Source organism: Pan paniscus, chromosome 4 (genome assembly GCF_029289425.2).
Source record: "Pan paniscus chromosome 4, NHGRI_mPanPan1-v2.0_pri, whole genome shotgun sequence".
Lineage (NCBI taxonomy): Eukaryota > Metazoa > Chordata > Mammalia > Primates > Hominidae > Pan > Pan paniscus.
Genome location: NC_073253.2, coordinates 107,965,236 through 107,984,229, shown reverse-complemented (window position 1 = coordinate 107,984,229; position 18,994 = coordinate 107,965,236). Strand labels below are relative to the sequence as shown.

Sequence of the window (18,994 nt, the reverse complement as noted above, 5' to 3'; positions counted from 1 at the left end):
AAATAAAATAAAAATCTGTTAATTGCCAGCTGTTAGAAAGACCCTCCAAGATTAGTATTTTCTACCTTTCAAAGCACCCAAACAGTGATAAAGTAAAAGTCTAAGCTCATTAGCACTATATGTAAGGTCCTTTATGGCCTTGGCCCTTCACACTCCTCCATCCTTACCCACCGCCACTCACCTACTCTAGCTACACTCCAACCATTTGGAATTCTGTGCACTCACCACCAAATCACTACACCATTTCATTTACTGGAAGGTTCTTACATCTGCTTTTTCACCTAGATAATGTGGACCCATTTTACAGGACCCAATTTAGATGACCTCTCCCAAAAGCCTTCCCTAAGTCCTCCTTCCAGAGTTAGATCTGCCCCCACCCCCACCCCAATGCTTCCATAGATCCCTGTGCTTACCAACTATCTCATTTACCACACACTTGGGATTACGTATATATTGCTCTTTCTCACTAAAAGCTGTTTGAGGACAAGACTCTTGTATGTCATAATTGTATTCTCAAATGTATTCCAGTATTGCGCCTGGTCCAAAGTAGGTACACAAATAGCTGCAGAATATGAATGAACTACCTCTCATACTTCAAGGCCCAATTCTGTGAAGCTGTCTATACCTATCCTAAGCAGCCAGGTGCTTTTTTCTCCATGCTCCCAAAGTACCAACTCAACTAATATCTATTTCTCTCCATTAGACTATGAGCTTCTGAACAACAAGCTTTTTCTTCTTCATAACTATACAAGCACTGTCCCAGGTATCTAGTAGCAATTAATTATTTGTTGAGTGGATGAAGAGTACGTATACTGTTAAAAATACATGTGAAAAAATAACAAGCATAGGATAGCCTGCTCACTTCTGATTTATTTTTTCATCTTTACTAACAATAAGAGATCATAAAGCTCTAAAAATATTTTGTGCTTGCTTTAGGATTAGGGAAAGGGAGCCGTTAAAAGATCAGACTATTCCCCAGATAGCTCCTTATCCTCTGACTTCCTGAAACTCTGCTCTTTTTTTCATCTGAATTTTGTTCTCATTTCTAATCATTAAACCCTGGACCCCCCCAAAATTAGAGGCCCTCCCAGTAGCTTAGAAGCAGGGAATTCCCACTTTAATTGCTTGGCAAAGAGTAGCAGTGGGGGCAGTAATGGTAAGGTAAGGAAGAAAACTCTTATACTAGAGCAATAAAAGGAGATGAAATGTTCCTGACATCCCAATTTCAAACTTTGAATTCATTTTCCTCTAGAAATAGCATTATTCAATGTTACACATGGTAGTAATGGCAGTTAATACAGCATATAAATTAAATGGTTTTTTGTGGGCAGGGCTGGGACATCATCATTCCGGTCAACACATTATTCCTATGGGACCATGACAGATGTTTAAGTTTTTGAACTACTATTCTCTTCATGTTTTCCCCTCCCACAAAAGAAAACCTGAATACCACAACAGGTTTAGCACAGTGTGAAATACATATGTATATGTTTTCATCCACAGCTCCTGGATCTTTTTCTTTTTTTTTGAGATGGGGTCTGACTCTGTCACCCCAGGCTGGAGTGCAGTGGCATAATCTTGGCTCACTGCAACCTCCGCCTCACAGGCTCAAGCAATTCTCCCATCTCAGCCTTCTGAGTAGCTGGCACCACAAGGCTGCACCACCATGCCCAACTAATTTTTTTATTTTTTGTAGAGGCAGGGCCTCTCCATGTTGCCCAGGCTGGTCTCAAACTCCTGAGCTCAAGCGATCCCAAAGTGCTGGGATTACAGGCGTGAGCCACCACGCCCAGCCAGTTCCTGGCTCTTCACTACTATAATGCTTATTATAGTCCTCTTTTTTTTTAATAATGTTGAGGCACTTCAGGCCTCAGGAACAGAATCTCTCTCTCTAGCCTTCTCCTGTCCTCCTTTTACCTACCCAAGGCATGACTCTAATCTGGTTTTGGGTCAAAAACCCTCATTCCAGAGAGGGTCCTGTCCCCATATCAAAGAAGAAATGCTACACAGAGAGGCCAAGGAAAGTCAGAACAGACAGGCCTTGCTGGGCTTAGATCACGCACTTTTTGTCCAATCACATTTCTACATGGTTGTCAATCATACCTATGCAATGAGGCCTCCATAAAAAGCCAAGAGGACAGGGTTCAGACAGCTTCCATATAGCTGAACACGTGGAGGTTCCTCGAGGTTGGTACACCCAGAGAAGGCATGGAAGCTCCGCGCCCCTGCCCCTATATCTCACTCTGTGCATCTCTTCTTCTGCATCCCTTGTAATATCCTTTATAGTAAACCAGTAAATATAAGCAAGTGTTTCCCTGAGTTCTGTGAGGTGCTCCAGCAAATTAATCGACTCCAAAGAGGGGGTAGTGGGAAACCCAACTTGAAGCCAATCAGAAGTTCCAGAGGCTAGGACTTGGGACTGGGGGGAAGGAGGGGGTGGTCTTGGGGCCTGAGCCCTCAACCTGTGGGATCTGATGGTATTTCTGGATAGACAGTGTGGGAACTGAATTGGAGGACACCCAACTAGCATCCACTATTGGTGTGTGGGGAAAAAGCCCCACGTCTTTGGTCACAGGTGTCTGTTTTTTAATTCATTTAATTGGTAAATTGCCCAAGATGAGACACAGATGTCTTTTACTATGTTAATGATTGTTGTGGTGGTGCAAGAGCAGCGGAAAAACAAGGGTTTAGAGTTTTTCTGAAACACACAGTGTTTAAAATGCCATAATAGTATGGAAATTTATGTAACTCACAAAACCAGTGTATTACTTTAGTACTACTGTACTAAAATACAATAGATGAATGTACAATAAATTAATCAACGAACTCCCCTGTAACTTCAAACTCTTCAATAAATGTCGTCTTCACCGATTTATCTTAGTTGAAATCAGATGACACCACTTTCTGTGCAGCTTTCTCAATGGGGGGGTCTTTTTTCTCTCACATCCTATGTACTTTAGGCCAGGAGATAGGAATAGGATACTGAAGGGTCTAGAGCAAATTTGTCCCCAGGGCTGCATGGCCCAGGATGGCTTTGAATGCAGCCCAACGCAAATTCGTAAACTTTCTTAAAACATTACGAGATTTTTTTTTCCTGCCATTTTTTTTCAAGCTCATCAGCTATTGTTAGTGTTAGTGTATTTTATGTGTGGCCCAAGACATAAAATTTGCCAACGAGGCCCAAGGAAGCCAAAAGATTGGACAAGCCTGGTCTAGAGGGAGGCAAAAGATATGCTCCTTGCATCCAATTATCACTTCCAAACCATTTCTCCTCCTTTCTTAAACACCCAAGATCTTCTGACATGATACCCAACTGTGTACCCTCTATTGCCTCCAGCACTCTTCTCCACTCTTACCCCCACCATCACTCTCAGTGACTTCAAAGTCTATGTGGATTACCCACCTAACACTCTGGCTTCTTAGCTCCTTAACTTCTTCACCTCCAAATACCAACTTCCATGATCCACGCAGGACCTTGTCATCATCAATAACTGCGTCATCTCCAAATTCTTAACCAAAAATCTCAAAAATCAAATTTTCAGTCTTTATTTTTTTATTTTATTTTTATTTTTTGAGGTGGAGTCTCACTGTTGCCAAGGCTGGAGTGTAGTGGTGCAATCTCTGCTCACTACAATCTCCGTCTTCCGGGTTCAAGTGATTCTCGTGCCTCAGCCTCTCGAGTAGCTGGGATTACAGGCACACGCCACCATGCCTGGCTAATTTTTGTATTTTTACTAGAGATGGAGTTTCACCATGTTGGCCAGGCTGGTCTCGAACTCCTGACCTCAAGTGATCCACCCACCTCGGCTTCCCAAAGTGCTGAGATTACAGGTGTGAACCACTGCACCCAGCCCCAAATTTCCGGTCTTCAAAATGTATCTCCTGCCCCTCTAGTTCATTATACTATCTCCAAATTCAACATTCCCTCACCTTACTTACTGTGTTCTCCAATCCAATAAAAAATGCTCTCATCATTTTTCACCATCCGTTACTTTCATCTTTACTGTTCTCTTTAGATGCAACAATAACCAGCCTCTTTCAAACTCTCAAACCCCTTACTCTTCTCTCCCTCTGTTACCTGGTAAAATCTCAACTCTAGCTGAACAATTCCATTCCACTTTTACGTGCCTGTACCAGAGCAGCTTATTATAGAGGAAAGGGGGAAAACCAGCTAACAAAGCTAGCTGGTTTCACTTTAAATTCACAACTATAAACATCAAAGGATATCCAATACTGCCTAGCAGGGCTACTATGTTTCCTGGAAAGTTTGCCTTCCCACACTCTAAGTGTCTTTTTTGTCTCCTCAAATCTGTAACAGACCTATTTTTCTACCTATGCCACTCTTTGCTGACGACCTACTTCATGGAGAATATAAAAGCTATTGGAGAGAAATTCCCTCATATTTTTAGGCAAGTCAAGTCACCCATCTTCCTTGGGCCTCTGTTTTCACGTTTAAAATAGGAGATGGGTAGGACAGGAGGGTTCATGAGAGACTTAATGATATTTAGGGTCTCTTCCAGTTCTAAAATTCTCTGTCCACCTCATTTTATCCTTCAGTTTTTTAAAGGCAAGTGAGCAAATCTAAAACAAAAAGCTATTTGATCTAACATAGCAGGGAAGAGAAGGAACTATAATAGGAATCTTCGACTTAGTATTTTCTTCTAGCAAAGAGAAAAAAATAAGTAAACAGTAAACACATAAGAATTCTAGGTTTTCATACAAGAGAGCTGGTTTTGTTCTTTATAGACACATCAATTTAATCACAAAGAAATGGATGGCATTTCATATTAATGGCTGTGACTAATATCAAATCAAGTATCTATACAGGAAAAATATATTGGTATGTTATACTAAATTTTTAACACTCCTCCATCACAGAAGAACACCAATTTATGTAGACTACCATAGCTTAGTTTGCCTAGAAGAATTTCTAACGTATCTGTTTGGCTTCCATATTTAATAGATTTAATCTCAGAATTCAAATGCAAATTGTACCTATATTTTAAATAGATGTGGGTAAGATTTTTGAAATTGTATTTTGTCCTTGAGATGTAAAAAAAGTTTAAATTAAATAAAAAATAAAAATCATGACACCTACATGGCATAGAGAGATTTGTCAGAATTTTTATTGAAAATTGGCTGGGCGCAGTGGCACACAACTGTAATCCCAGAACTTTGGGAGGCTGAGATGGGAGGATCACCTGAGGTCAGGAATTCAGGAGTTCAAGACCAGCCTGGACAACATACTGAAACTCCATCTCTACTAAAAATACAAAAATTAGCCGGGTGTGATGGTGCGCACCTGTCATTCCAGCTACTCAGGAGGCTGAGGCAGGAGAATTGCCTGAACCTGGGAGGCGGAGGTTGCAATGAGTGGAGATCACGCCACTCCAGCCTGGGCGACACAGTAAGACTCTGTCTCAAAAAAAAAAAAAAAAAAAAAAGAATTATTATTGAAAATGAGGCTGGGTGCAGTGGCTCACACCTGTAATCCCAGCACTCTGGGAGGCCAAGGTGGGTGGATCATTTGAGGTCAGGAGTTCCAGACAAGCCTGGCCAACATGGTAAAACCCCACCTCTACTAAAAATTTAAAAAAAAATTAGCCGGGCGTGATGGTGCACACCTGTAATCCCAGCTACTCGGAGGGCTGAGGCAGGAGAATTGCTTGAACCTAGAAAGCAGAGGTTGCAGTGAGCCAAGATCGTGCCACTGTACTCCAGCCTGGGCAACAGAGCAAGACTCTGTCCAAAGAAAGAAAAGAAAGAAGTAAAGAAGGAAAGAATGAAAATGAACCTACTTCCAACAAAAATACTAAACGACAAATTTGTCTGCAGTCCCTCCTCAGTTTAGTACATTCTCCCTCCTCCATACAGTCCCACTTCAAAAATGTTCACATTACATTCTATTTGCTTACATAATTCCTACCCTAAGGCACTACTCACATACAAGTATTTTTTGCTTCTCCAGTCATACAAAATATCCTCTGTCTCCTTCCCTTAGGGCTTTGCAAAGTACTAGGAACTAACCTAACTAACTTTTAAAGAATTAAAAGGCAACCATAGCTTAAAGTCTACCTTTTCCAGGTATCTCATTTGCACCATCAGAGGAGCCCTAACACAAAGGAATGGCTAATGTAGAAATTTCAAGTCTTTCTGAACAAGTTAGTCAAAGAAATATTTGGACTTACACTCGTAGAAACAGCAGACCAGGTTATTCAGACCAAGTATCCTTACAAACACAATTTAAAAAGCTAGATAAGATAGTAAAATGATCTTAACAGCACCAAATAACCAGCAAAATAACTAGGAATGAGTAAGAAGCTCAAATCCACTAGAAGTCAGGAACCCAGAAAGAGGTGACCTCAGCTTTTGCCTTTTGTGAGTTTGCCAACAAAGAAGCATTAAGAGGCTGAGCTTTGTTGTTTGTTGCCTGCATTGCAGGCACAGGGGACCAAAGCCAGAGTCTGAGACCCACCAAGGGTGAGGACTGCAGTGAAAACAGCATTGGCTTCCGGCTGAGACTCTAAAGGGCTGCAACCTAGAAATAAAGAAGGAACCAGAAGGAAACCATGGACTGAAGTCAGTTTCAACTCATCTAGGTGGCCCAGAAAAGTTAAAGATTTGAAATTTGATTAAGATGTTCTCATACCCCCAGGCACTTGGTGACAGCAAATGAAAATCTTCTTTAGAGAAAGATTAACTTCATCTTACATTATATACATCAATTTATTTCTACAACACAACTGAATCAGCTTCCTAGAGATTTCCCAACATTGGAATTATCAGACACAAACTGAAAAATAACTATGCTTACTACATTCAAGGGGATAAAGGCCACACTTAAATATTTTTGCTTAAAATTGAAAACTATAAAAAGTGATACAGTTTTGAAAAGAACCAAATAACAATTCTATACTAAAAAATAACCTAAATTAGGAATTTACTGAATGAGTTAATAACAGATTAGGCATAGGTGAAAAAAAAAAAAAGTGAACTTTGAAGATAAGTCTGAAGCAATATCCGGAACAATGCCTTGGGGTCAAAAAGAAGCAAAAAAAAAAAAAAAAGAAAAGAAAAAGAAAAAAGGTAAGAGACAGGATAAAAAGGCCTAACATACTAAACTAGTCCCAAAATGACAGGAGAGAGAATATGAAGCAAAGACAGTATTTGAAAAAATAATGGCTAAGAAACTTCCAGGACTGATAAGACACCAATCCATATATTCACACAGCCCAAAGAATCCGATGCCTAATCACAGCATAGTAAAACAGAAAGCCAAAGCCAAAGATAAAAATCTTAAAAGCAGCCAAACAAAATCACTTTATCTTAAAAGTTGAGACACAAAGAGTTGAGGTCTCAATAACAATGAAATGTGCTGAAATAAAGTAACCACTGCTAACCTAGAATTCTGTACCTAGCAAAAATATCCTTTAAGACTGAGATAAAATAAAGACATTTTCAAGCAGACTAAAGGACATTCTAAAGGGTGTGTTTCAGATCCTTCAAAATCAAAGAAAGCAATCTTAAGTGCAAGATCATAGGGAAAGTAAAAAGATGGTAAAGACATGCATTAACTTAAATAAAATATTGGCAGTATGAAACAGTAACAACAACAATAATGAGGAAGAAAGAGAAAAAATAAGAACGAATTAAAATGCACAACAAAACTGTATGAGTAGGGGCTGGGCACGGTGGCTCATACCTGTAATCCCAGCATTCTGGGAGGCCGGGACTTCAAGACCAGCCTAGCCAACATGGTGAAACCCCGCATCTACTCAAAGTACAAAAAAATTAGGCAGGCGTGGTGGCACATGCCTGTAATCCCAGCTACTCAGGAGGCTGAGGCACGAGAATTGCTTTAACCCGGAAGGCAGAGGTTGCAGCGAGCCAAGATCACGCTACTGCACTCCAGCCTGGGCAACACAGCAAGACCCTATCTCAAAACAACAACAACAACAAACAAACAAACAAAAATAACTATATGAGAAGGGCTGCAAGTAAGTAGAATTAAAGTGCATCATCTGAGAATAGGATAAAGGTATTGATTAACATTAGATTTTATAAGATAGATAGCAATTTCTAGAATAACTAGTAAAAGAAGATCAAACTATAATAAAGAGAAAGCTAGTGTTGTTATATTCATCTCAAACTAGACTTTAATGTGCAAGTACTACCAGAATAAAAGAGGAAACTTGATAATTTTGAGTCACTGAGAAGATATAGCTATTACACATTTCTATGCATCTAATAGCATAGCCTCAAATTTATAAAAGATTAGAGAACTACAAGGGAAATACTCAAATCCACAATCATAATGGAGTATCTTAACGTACACTTTTAGTAACTGATGAGCAAACAAAAGATCACCTACGATACTTAAGATTTGAAATGCAGGATTAACAAATATGACCTAATAAAAAAAATACAGAGACCTGCACTCAATAAATGGAGAGGAAAAAAAAAGACAATATACTGGGCCATATACAGATCTCAAATTTTAAGTCTGAAATAACAGGCCTTTGAAACAGAGTATGTTCTTGGATTACATTGTAATTTTACAAATTAAAAACAAAATAACTGGAAAATCTCCATATGTTTAGAAATAAAAATATAATACTTCCAAATAATCCAAAAGTCAAAGTATAAATCATAATAGAAATCTGAAAACATCTTAAGTGAATTATAAAAATACTATGTACCAAAAAATACTATGTATCAAAACTAGTAATAGAACTAGCTAAAATGGCGCTTCGAGGGAAATGTTTAACTTTATGAACATATTTAAAAACAAGAAATGCTGAAAATTCAAGAACTTCACGGAAGAACCCCAAAAAGTAGGAGGGAAGGAAATAAGAAGCAGAAATTAACGCAACAGAAAATAAACATACAACAGACTAGCAAAATTCAAAATACGGTTCTCTGGAAAGACTACTGATCTCTGGTGAAACTAATAAAGGAAAAGGAAAAGGTACAAATAACCTACGTCGGATATGAAAAGGGAATCTTTTCCTGCAGCCATTAAAAGGACCACAGAATATTTATTATAAACAATTTCATGCCAGTAAATTTAAAATTTTAGATAAAAGAATTCTTAGGGGAAAAATTATAAAAAATAATCACAAGATAGAATACTTGAATAGGCTTAAAAACAATACATTGAATTAATAATTAAAAACCTTTCCTCGCAACACAAAGAAATGATAAACACTCAAGATGACAGGTACTCTAAATACCCCGACTTGATCATTACACATTTTATACATGTATCAAAATATAACATGTACCCCATAAATATGTACAAATAAATACCAAATTTTAAAAAACATGTCCACAGGAAAACTCCCAGCCCAGGTGGTTTCTCTGACATGTTATAACAAATATTTAAGGAAGAATTCATTCCAACTATACACAAACTCTTCCCAAACCAAAAATGATGGGCACCTCATTTTATTCTATTTCACATCTCGACAAGAATGGTACAGGCCACCTCACTCATGAACACTCAGGTCTCTTAGCACAAAGGGCTTCTCAAAAAGCCCTTCTTCTCTTACCAAACTGAAGTAGTATCCCTTGTTTTATTCTATTTTATTCTATTTCAAGACCTATATACTACCTGAACCTATTTTATTCTATTTCAAGACCTATATACTACCTGATGTTATTTGTGTGTGTGTATGTGTACATATATAATATTTATTGACTATGTCCCCCACTAAAATTTAAGCTCAGACAACACAGGCTCTGTTTTGTTCCCACTCAATGTTGCCACACTATCTGCCTACAGCAGGCTTCAAAAATATTTGTTCAATTAATAATTGGTTTTGGTTTTGTTGAGAAAATGACAAAAACACAAGCAGAATTCAGTAACGCTTTCAAACGAATTCATACTCTATTATAACAACTGCAAGAGCATCATATACAAGCTTTAGTAGTAGGAGCACAATGCACATAATTCAGGATTCAAAAATAACTGATGAAGGAATGAGGCGTTCTTAAATTTCTAAACATCTCCCATCCCCAAGGGGTACCACAACTCTATTTCAATAGTTGTTATATATACTTGTTTCTTCCTTTCTGTAGTAAGCACAAAATCATTCACTAATTCCATAAACAGTTATCATACACTACTATGCCAGGCAGTATTCCAGACATTTAGACATTAAGAATACAATAATTAAGACAAGGTAGAGTAATGCATGGGACAGAAAAATAATACCCATAGAGTGTGATATATAGATTGTAAAGCTGAAGCATGATAGAAGAGATAATAAACTTTTTAGGGGTAGATGTTTAGGGAAAGTTTCAGTAATGGTGATACTAAATAAATACTTGTAAAATCAAATACAAAATATTTTTCATTTTACTATACGTGAAATGAGGATATGAAGTCTGAAAGTACTACAGTAATTTACCACCATTAAGATAAGCTAGCCCAAGAATAAAACCAAATCATGGTGAATAATGGAGCAAAATGAATAACAGAAATTAAGTCCTTGATGTTTTCATGTGAGCCACTGGATGAAGTCTTAGCTAAAGTTTACTAGAAGATCTACTGAGTCCCTTTTTTTGTTTAAGCCAGTTTTGTGTTTTCTGTCACTTGCAATGTAAGAATATAGATCAATCTCTGAATTCTTTCAAAAGGCAAAGCATTTGCTAACTTCAGTGTATACATGTGCAGGGGCACTACTGGTATTTTTGAAAGGACAATTCTGTTTTGTGGGACCATTCCAAACATCACAGGACATTAGTGTATCTGGCCTCTACTTAATAATTATGAGTAGTACCCCGCAGTCACTGTGACAACCAAAAATGTCCCCATATAGTATTTCCAAACATCTCCCATCCCCAAGGGGAACCACAACTCTATTTCAATAGTTGCTACATATAATATACTGTTTCTTGCAGTAGCTCCAACAGATATGCTTAAATGTACTTAACACAGTCTTAAACAAACTGGGATATACCACTGAAATATTCTAATTTTACATAATAGTTCATTTTTAACCAGTCACCTATGACTATTTAAATGTTCAGTCAAAATCTTACGTATAGGCTCGGCACGGTGGCTAACGCCTATAATCCCAGCACTTTGGGAGGCCGAGGTGGGCGGATCACTTGAGGTCAGGAGTTCAAGACCAGCCTGGCCAACATTGCGAAACCCTGTCTCTACTAAAAATACAAAAATTAGCTGGGTGGGGTGGCAGGCGCCAGCTACTTGGGAGGCTGAGGCAGGAGAATCGCTGAACCCAGGAGGTAGAGGTTGCACTGAGCTGAGATCAAGCCACTGCACTCCAGCCTGAGTGACTGAACGAGACTCTCTCTCAGAAAATAAACACCGAAATCCTATGTACAGCTTATATTAACTCTTGGTGTAAACAGTGTTTTAAATTTGCCACTATTATCTGAAAATTCTTATTTATTTAAATTTCTCCATACAATACTGTCATTGACACCATCTGTTTTCTTCTAATCAGCCATTTGCTTACCCTCTTCCTAGACTGAAATGCCACATATTCATTTTCCCAGCCTCCTCGTAATTAAGGCAGGGGCACGCCAGGATGGACATCGGAAAGAGGGCTTCTGTGAAAGGTTTAGTTGCCTAATTAAGAGATGAAAGGACAAACTTCCACCTGTCTTTGGTAACTGTGTGAGAATGTGATGCCTGGAGCAGAGCCATCTGCAACCACGATGGCAAAGTCTGAGCCCAAAGTTAAGCATGCTAAGGACAGCCAAGCATGAAGATGGAAAGCACCTGAATCCTTGATGAAATCATAGCACAGCTAAACTAACCATGGAATACTCCATTTCTGGACTTTTTATGTGAGATACTGGCTTTTTTTTTTTTTGCGATGGAGTCTCGCTCTGTCACCCAGGCTGGAGTGCAGTGACACAATCCCGGCTCACTGCAACCTCCACTTCCTGGGTTCAAGTGATTCTCCTGCCTCAGCCTCCTGAGTAGTGGGGATTACAGGCGCCTGCCACCACACCCGGCTAATTTTTGTATTTTTAGTAGAGACGGGGTTTCACTATGTTAGCCAGGCTGGTCTCAAACTCCTGACCTCAAGTGATCCGCCCGCCTCAGCCTCCCGAAGTGCTGGGATTACAGGCGTGAGCCACAGTGCCTGGCCCGAGATACTGTTTAAATCAATGTTAATTGGGTATTATACAACTTGGGGGCCTAACTAAACAAGATGTATTCAAGATCTGACAAGTGATTGACAGTGGGAGAAGAACCAAGATTTCTGAAAGATTTCAAGACTGGGTGGTTGAGAGAGAGGTAGTTAGAAAAGAGAAATCGGGGGAGGAGGAATACAAACACACACATGCTGCTGGGTGCAGTGGCTCATGCCTGCAGTCCCAGCACTTTGAGAATCCCAGGTGGATCACTTGAGCCCAGCAGTTTGACACCAGCCTGGGGAATACAGCAAGCCCCGGTCGCTTAAAAAAAAAAAAAAAAAAGGGCTGGGTGTGGTGATGCACACCCGTAGTCCTAGTTACTCAGGAGGCTAAGGGCTGAGATGGGAGGACTGCTTGAGCCTGAGAGGTCTAGGTTACAGTGAGTTGTGATTACGCCACTACATGCCAGTCTGGGTGGCAGAGTGAAACCCCGTCGGTCTCACAAACAACAAAACATATATGTGCACATACACACTAGGTGAGGGTTGGTGAAGAGATCAAACTGACTCAGTTTAGTATGAGCTAAACTTAGGGTAGTATATATAAGATAGACATATACAGGAGGAAATGGAAGTAGGGAGTTACAGAACCAAGAAACAGCCCCACAGAAATGATGGTTTATATCATAAAGGATATGATCACCAAGAGAACACAGTGAAAAGCATACGGAACCTTGAGGACACTGGTTACTTCCCCAGGATCCACCCCTTCCCCGTATTGTGTTGCAGTCTCTATTTTCAGGTAAGATTCACTCCACTGGCTAGGCCACTTAGGATAATTCCATCCCTCTAGACAAAGATATTGTTACAGGTTTGGCAGCATGATCAATGTTTGTTTAATCAAACTAGAGCTTAGGATTCTTGGGAAAAGGCTAGGAGAAGTGGCCTTCTCTCTTTCTTTGGAAATAAATGAAGGGGCTATAATATGAACATCATTGGTGGCAATTTTTTTTTTATTAGAAGGGAAGTCTAAAGCCCAAACAGGAGGACAATGTTGAGAGAACAGCAGATAAATGGGAGCTTAGCCCTGATGACATGACAAAGCACTCTTCAAGCCACTTCTATCTATGTACTTGCCAATTACAAGAGCCAAAACATCTCTTTGGGTTTTTTTGTTTTTTTGAGATGGGGTCTCGTTCTGTCACCCAGACGGAAGTGCAGTGGCCCAATTATAGCTCACTGCAGCCTTGAACTCCGCCCCTCAAGCAATCCTCCCACTTGGGCCTCCCGAAACTGCTGGGATTACAGGTGTGAGATACCACGGCCCAGCCTATCTTTCGTTTTTAAATCCCATTTGCAGCATAACTGATAAAAGGAAAATGTGAAGAAACTTCCTGAGAAATAGAGAATCAGGAAGTATAATGCAGAAAAGCCAAGAAATCTAGATCGTTTTATGACTACAGAAGACAGTATATTTCACAACTGATCTAAGGCAGCAGTCCCCAACCTTTTTGGCACCAGGGAATGGTTTTGTGGAAGACAATTTTTCCATGGGACAGGAGTTGGGTGGGGGATGGTTTCAGGATGAAACTGTTCCACCTCAGATCATCAGGCATTAGTTAGATTCTCAAAAAGAACATGCAACCCTGATCCCTTGCATGTGCAGTTCAAAACAAGGTTGGCACTACTATGAGAATCTAATGCCGCCACTGATCTGCCAGGAGGTGGAGCTCAGGTGGTAATGCTTGCTCCCCTGCTGCTCACCTCCTGCTATGCTGCCCAGTTCCTAACACCAAACAAGCCAAGGACCGATACCTGTCTGCAGCCTGGGGTTTGGGGACCCCTGGGTCTAAGGAAACCAAGGATGACAGAGGAAACGTCATTGGATTTGGTGATTCGGAGGTCACAGATAACTTTTAAAACAGTAGTTTCAGTGGCGAAATGGTAAAGGCAGTACGAGTGCAAAGCATAGAAGCATTTAGTAAGAACTCTACAATGTACCAAACACTTGGATGGACATTTAACATGTGTTAATTTCTTTAACTACCACCCTGTGAGCTAAGTATAACATATTTTATAGATACAGAATGAAATCTGAATAGTAACATACCCACAGTTACACAGCTACTAAAGTGGTTTTAAAAGACTTCAAAAACCAAGATCAAAAGTTCTATCTTGCTCAAAAGTCAATGTTCTTCCTACTGTAACAGCTTCCTGGGATGAAAGAATAAGTCTTTAAAGAAAAGAATAGAAATACAGTGGCATAGCAGACTCAAGCTTTAGAACGTCCTCCTAGAGTTGAACAGCACACACACTTATATGGCAGAAGATACAAGCATCTATGTAGGCTAGAGAGGGAGAGGCTGAAGAAGGTGGACAGGAAGTGAAAATGGACAGTTTCTAGAGAAAGAAATATGGGAAAGGATACATGGACACATCTGGAGGGAGGGGGTTGCTCTTGAAAAGAAGGAAGGTCATTTCTTCCTCTGAGATATATATATATAAAGAGATGACACTGAGGTGAAAAAAGTGAAGTGGAAGTATACCTCAGATGGTTGAGATTTTTCTCAGCAAAGGAAGAGATTAAGTTATTTGCTATAAAAACCTGAGGAAATGAGAAGAAAAGGAACACAACACTAGAGACCCAGCAGAGAGCACCAACTGGCATAAAAACTGACCAATATCCTCACATAGCTGTCTCTGACGTCCCTCAGAATTTCAGGTAAAGCTAGTGAGGCTTATTTAGGATTGGGGACTGGAAAGGTAAGTCTACAGAAAGTGAAGCATTCTAGGCCATCAATAGGAGCTTAGTAAAAGCTGATGATCATGGGATCCTGGTTACACAGGGAGGCAAATGAATCAGCATTAGGGTAATGGGTTGGAAGAACAGGGAGACAAAGAAGGTTCACAAAGAGAAAGAGAGAGAGAAAGGAAAAAATACCAAATTCCATAAGAGTGGAAGAGTGAGAGGGTTTGTTTGTTTGTTAGGAGACAGGGTCTCACTGTCACCCAGACTGGAGTGCAATGGCACAATCTTGGCTCACTGCAACCTCCACATCCCGGGCTCCAACGATCCTCCTGCCTCAGCCTCCCAAGTAGCTGGAATCACAGGCATGCACCACCATGCCTGGCTTATTTTTGTATTTTTTTTTTTTGTACAGATGAGGTTTTGCCATGTTGCCTAGGCTGGTCTCGAACTCCTGGACTCATGCGATCCATGTGCTTTGGCCTCTCCCAAAGTGCTGGAATTATAGGCATGAACCACCACACCCTGCCAAAGTGAGAGGTTTTAAAGAGTTTGTGGTCAGATGTTTTTTGATACAGAGCTTCAAATCATTTTGCCAGAAGCAGTGAGCCACTGATTGGGGCTCAGCAACCCCTGCTTTGCTACTGTCCCTCCAAACTGTATGCAGAGAATTCAGAGACAACCAGCTCTAAAAACACACAGGCTCTGGTTCTAGAAAAGTGAAGGCTAGCAACGAATGAACTAGCCCATACAAGAAGCAAACATAAAAATATTCCTCCTTCTTTTAAGCTGAACAATTCTATCTCTAAATTTTAAAAATGCATTAAAAGGTCAAAAGTCCACAGCAAAGGGAAAAATAGATTATGTGTTATGAGATAGAATGAAAAGTAAACAAATCTGTCAGGCTATTTATAACCCACACGTTAAAAATTTTTAGCATACAATTCTAATACAGCAGGCATAGTTTGTGCTTAACAACTTTGGAGAACATCTAGCATAACTTCAAGAAAACGATATTGCTCAATTTAATGTTAATAAAAAAGGTCCACCCATTTGCAATTTCAAAGGGCAAGCTATCATTTATATTTTTAATCTCACTTCTACAATTTTGGGGCTCTTGACACGTTATCCAACCCTTCCATCCAGGGAAAGATGGAAAAATTAGCCATGGCAACTTCCTCCACTACCGCTTTGATCCCACATTTTGCACTTAGACTCTGACAAGGTACTACGTTATTTAGGACAGTTTTTTACACCAGTAATTCTGACTACCCTTGCTCCACTAATAAAGGAGGGAGTACTGAGACTGGCACAAGCCTAAATCATATAGAAAATATCAAGTACCCCTAAGGAGGGTTGAACAGTAACAACAATCGAGAATACAAGCAATTTAAGAAGTTTTGAACTTAAAAAGCTTTTCTCCATTTTAGTCCTTTCTAAATAGAAACAAAGGGCTTGTACAACATGGAATTCTAAGACGTCAGTAGGCAATTTAAGCTAACACTGAATAAAATAATAAATCACTTATCCTTGCTTGTACCATTAAGTGATGTCTTACATGTACTGCATAAGGTCTTCTTTTTAAAACGAATATAACAGTTTCCAATTCTTTCACTAGATCTAGAAAGCTCACGCCCCCACCTCAACAGTTCAGAGACCAAAGATTTCCTACAGCCGAAAAAAATGAATGATTTAGATGAACAATCATTTGCCAACAGAGGCACCATTTCTCTACTTGGTGGGTCAAGGAGTCAGACTCTGACCTAACCATCCAAGGCTCCTGGGGACTTGATTCTCTCATCAAAGTGAACAAAATTCACCGGCCTTTGGATAACAGCCCTTTCTTTGTAACTCCACATGCCGGGCTATCAGGTATTTTCCCAGGCAGAGAGTTTAAAACTTTTAGAGGAAGCAAGAGGGTCGAAACGAGGAAGATGGGGAAGCGACTAAAATGGGAGGGGCGGACGACCCACCCACCTAACGCGAATGGGGCACCACTTGCAGGGGCGAAGCTCCAGCAGCAGCCAGGAAAGGTGGAGGACGGCGGGCGTCGCGACCCCCATCCACTGCGTGAGAATGGAGGACCTGCAAAGCCAGGGGCCAACTGGAGGCCTGAATGGGGAGTGCGGGGAGGGGAGAGGGTGGGACATGGAGAGAAGAGAGCCACAGAGTCGGGCCGAGCACCGTAGGGTCCCGAGCAGCGGCGAGGCAAAGCCGAGGAAGCTTTGCCGGGAGGAGACGTCAATGTCTGCAGCCTCACTCACCTGCCAGACGCTCGCCCAGTGGCCAGAAGTACGAGCGCCGCCCGGGCTCTTCGTCTCCTGCCGGACGCAGCTCCTGCTGCCGCCGGTGCTCCAGGACCCGAGAACTGAGGGTGGTACAGAAGCGGGCAAAGCGGCGACCGGACCCGAGCCCAGGGAGGCGTACATAGGGGGCGCCGGGGCCGGAGAAGGCAACTGCGTGCTTCACCTTCCTCACCAACAGCCAACAACAGTTCCTGGGAACAGCATCGAGCCAACCTCGGTCCGCTGCTCCCGGGCCTGAGCCCGCAGGTCACCCCCAGCAGCGACTAGGCTTCCGGCGGCCACACCCCGCCCCCTTGCTACTTGCCCTCCGCCATCTTGTGGGAGGTGGGAAGACTACAATGCGCATGCGTGAGAGGTGTCGCTGGCTTCCCACAGCCCGGAGACTAGAGCCTGTTATGCGCAGGCGCAATGGGTGCTGCGCTCCGCTTGCCGGGCACGGCTTCGTTGTTCTGTCCCGTGAGCCATTGCTGCCTAGGCAGCCGAGTCTCAGTCGCAGTACTTACTGGCCTTCTCTGAATTGTGCTGCAGCCCAGTTAATAGATCCTTCTGCACACACTAGTCCATTATTCCGCAAACATCTATCGAGTGCTCACTATTTGCTACTCCCCGTACTAGACGCTGATGATAGAGAGATGAATAAAATTCTGTCCCAGCCCCACAGGGGCTCATAAGATAGCGGAGAAACGGAGATGAGCAAGTTATTATTTTGTAGCTGCGACCTCTGCTTCCCTACCACCTCTCACTACCACCCTGTAGTTTTAATTTAAAAACACCTCTTCCGGGAAATCCTTGTTTGTCTCACACAGTTTGATAAGTTCTTTACCTTGGATTACCTCTTCAGTTTCATTTCATTCAACATTAATTAAACAATATCATTTGGGTTTCCGATATATACTAGATACTGTTTCAGGCTCTAGATTTACAGCAATAGGAAATACAATAAACTCATGGAACTTACATTCTAGTGTGAAAGAATAGACAATAAAAGACAGTCAACAAAAGAATGTTTGATGGTGATAAGGGATAGGAAGAGAGCAAACCACACAGAAAGATGATGGACAGTGAGAGGTGGTGATTAGTGATCTTTCTCCAGAGTTGACATTTAATCTGAAGCCTGACTGACCACGGGGGCCCAGGAGCCACTGGAAGATCTGGGGCAAAAGCTTTCAGACAGAGGGAACAACAGAACAGATCCTGAGGTGGTAGCAAGTCTGACATGAAAGAGGGACAGAAAGAATAGGTGGCATGGACAGTGGGAAGGAGATGTGGTCGGGGTAGGCAGAGGCCAAATCAGGTAGGGCCTCCGGGTCATGGTAAGAAGTTGGATTTTATTCAAAATGGCCCTTGTATGTTGTTGACGCTGTCTCCCCTAGCCCCCACTACTCCTCTTCAAACACTTCTAGCTCCTGACTGCCTTTCTGGTTTGTATATGCCCCCTTGACTACCTAGAGGACACTTCTTCTTGTTCTTTAAATGTCTAACTTCTTATCTTTCAAGTTTCAGTTTAAATATCACCTCAGAAAGACCGTCCTTCCTAAGAATAATAAATTTTCCCCTGCCTTCCTCATTATTCTCAATCATTGCACCTTATCATTTCTTCCATGGTACTCAATATGTTTTTAAATGATCTATGTTTTGTTTCTTCACTGCCTCCACACTAAACAGTCGACTCCATAAGACAGGGAATACATTTTGTTTACCAATGAATACACAGTGCATAGCACCATACCTAGCATGAGTGGTCTGTCACTCAGTGTTTGTTGATTTAATAAGTGTGGAAGTTTGTCAGCATCTAAGTAGTTGGTGGTGTACTATATTGGTTTCAC

General features: G+C 41.1%; 1 protein-coding gene across 3 annotated transcripts in view; it reads right to left on the bottom strand.

The window, feature by feature from the left end:
* APC (APC regulator of WNT signaling pathway) overlaps positions 1-17,511 on the bottom strand; it is a 137,615-nt gene extending 120,104 nt beyond the window's left edge. For all 3 annotated transcript variants that reach the window (XM_008952081.4, XM_008952092.4, XM_024928916.4), the window contains exon 1: positions 17,127-17,511. In XM_008952081.4, coding sequence (XP_008950329.3) covers positions 17,127-17,291 — 165 coding nt within the window. In that variant the 5' untranslated portion in view covers positions 17,292-17,511. The remainder of the gene's footprint in view (positions 1-17,126) is intronic.
* Positions 17,512-18,994: the final 1,483 nt, after the last annotated feature.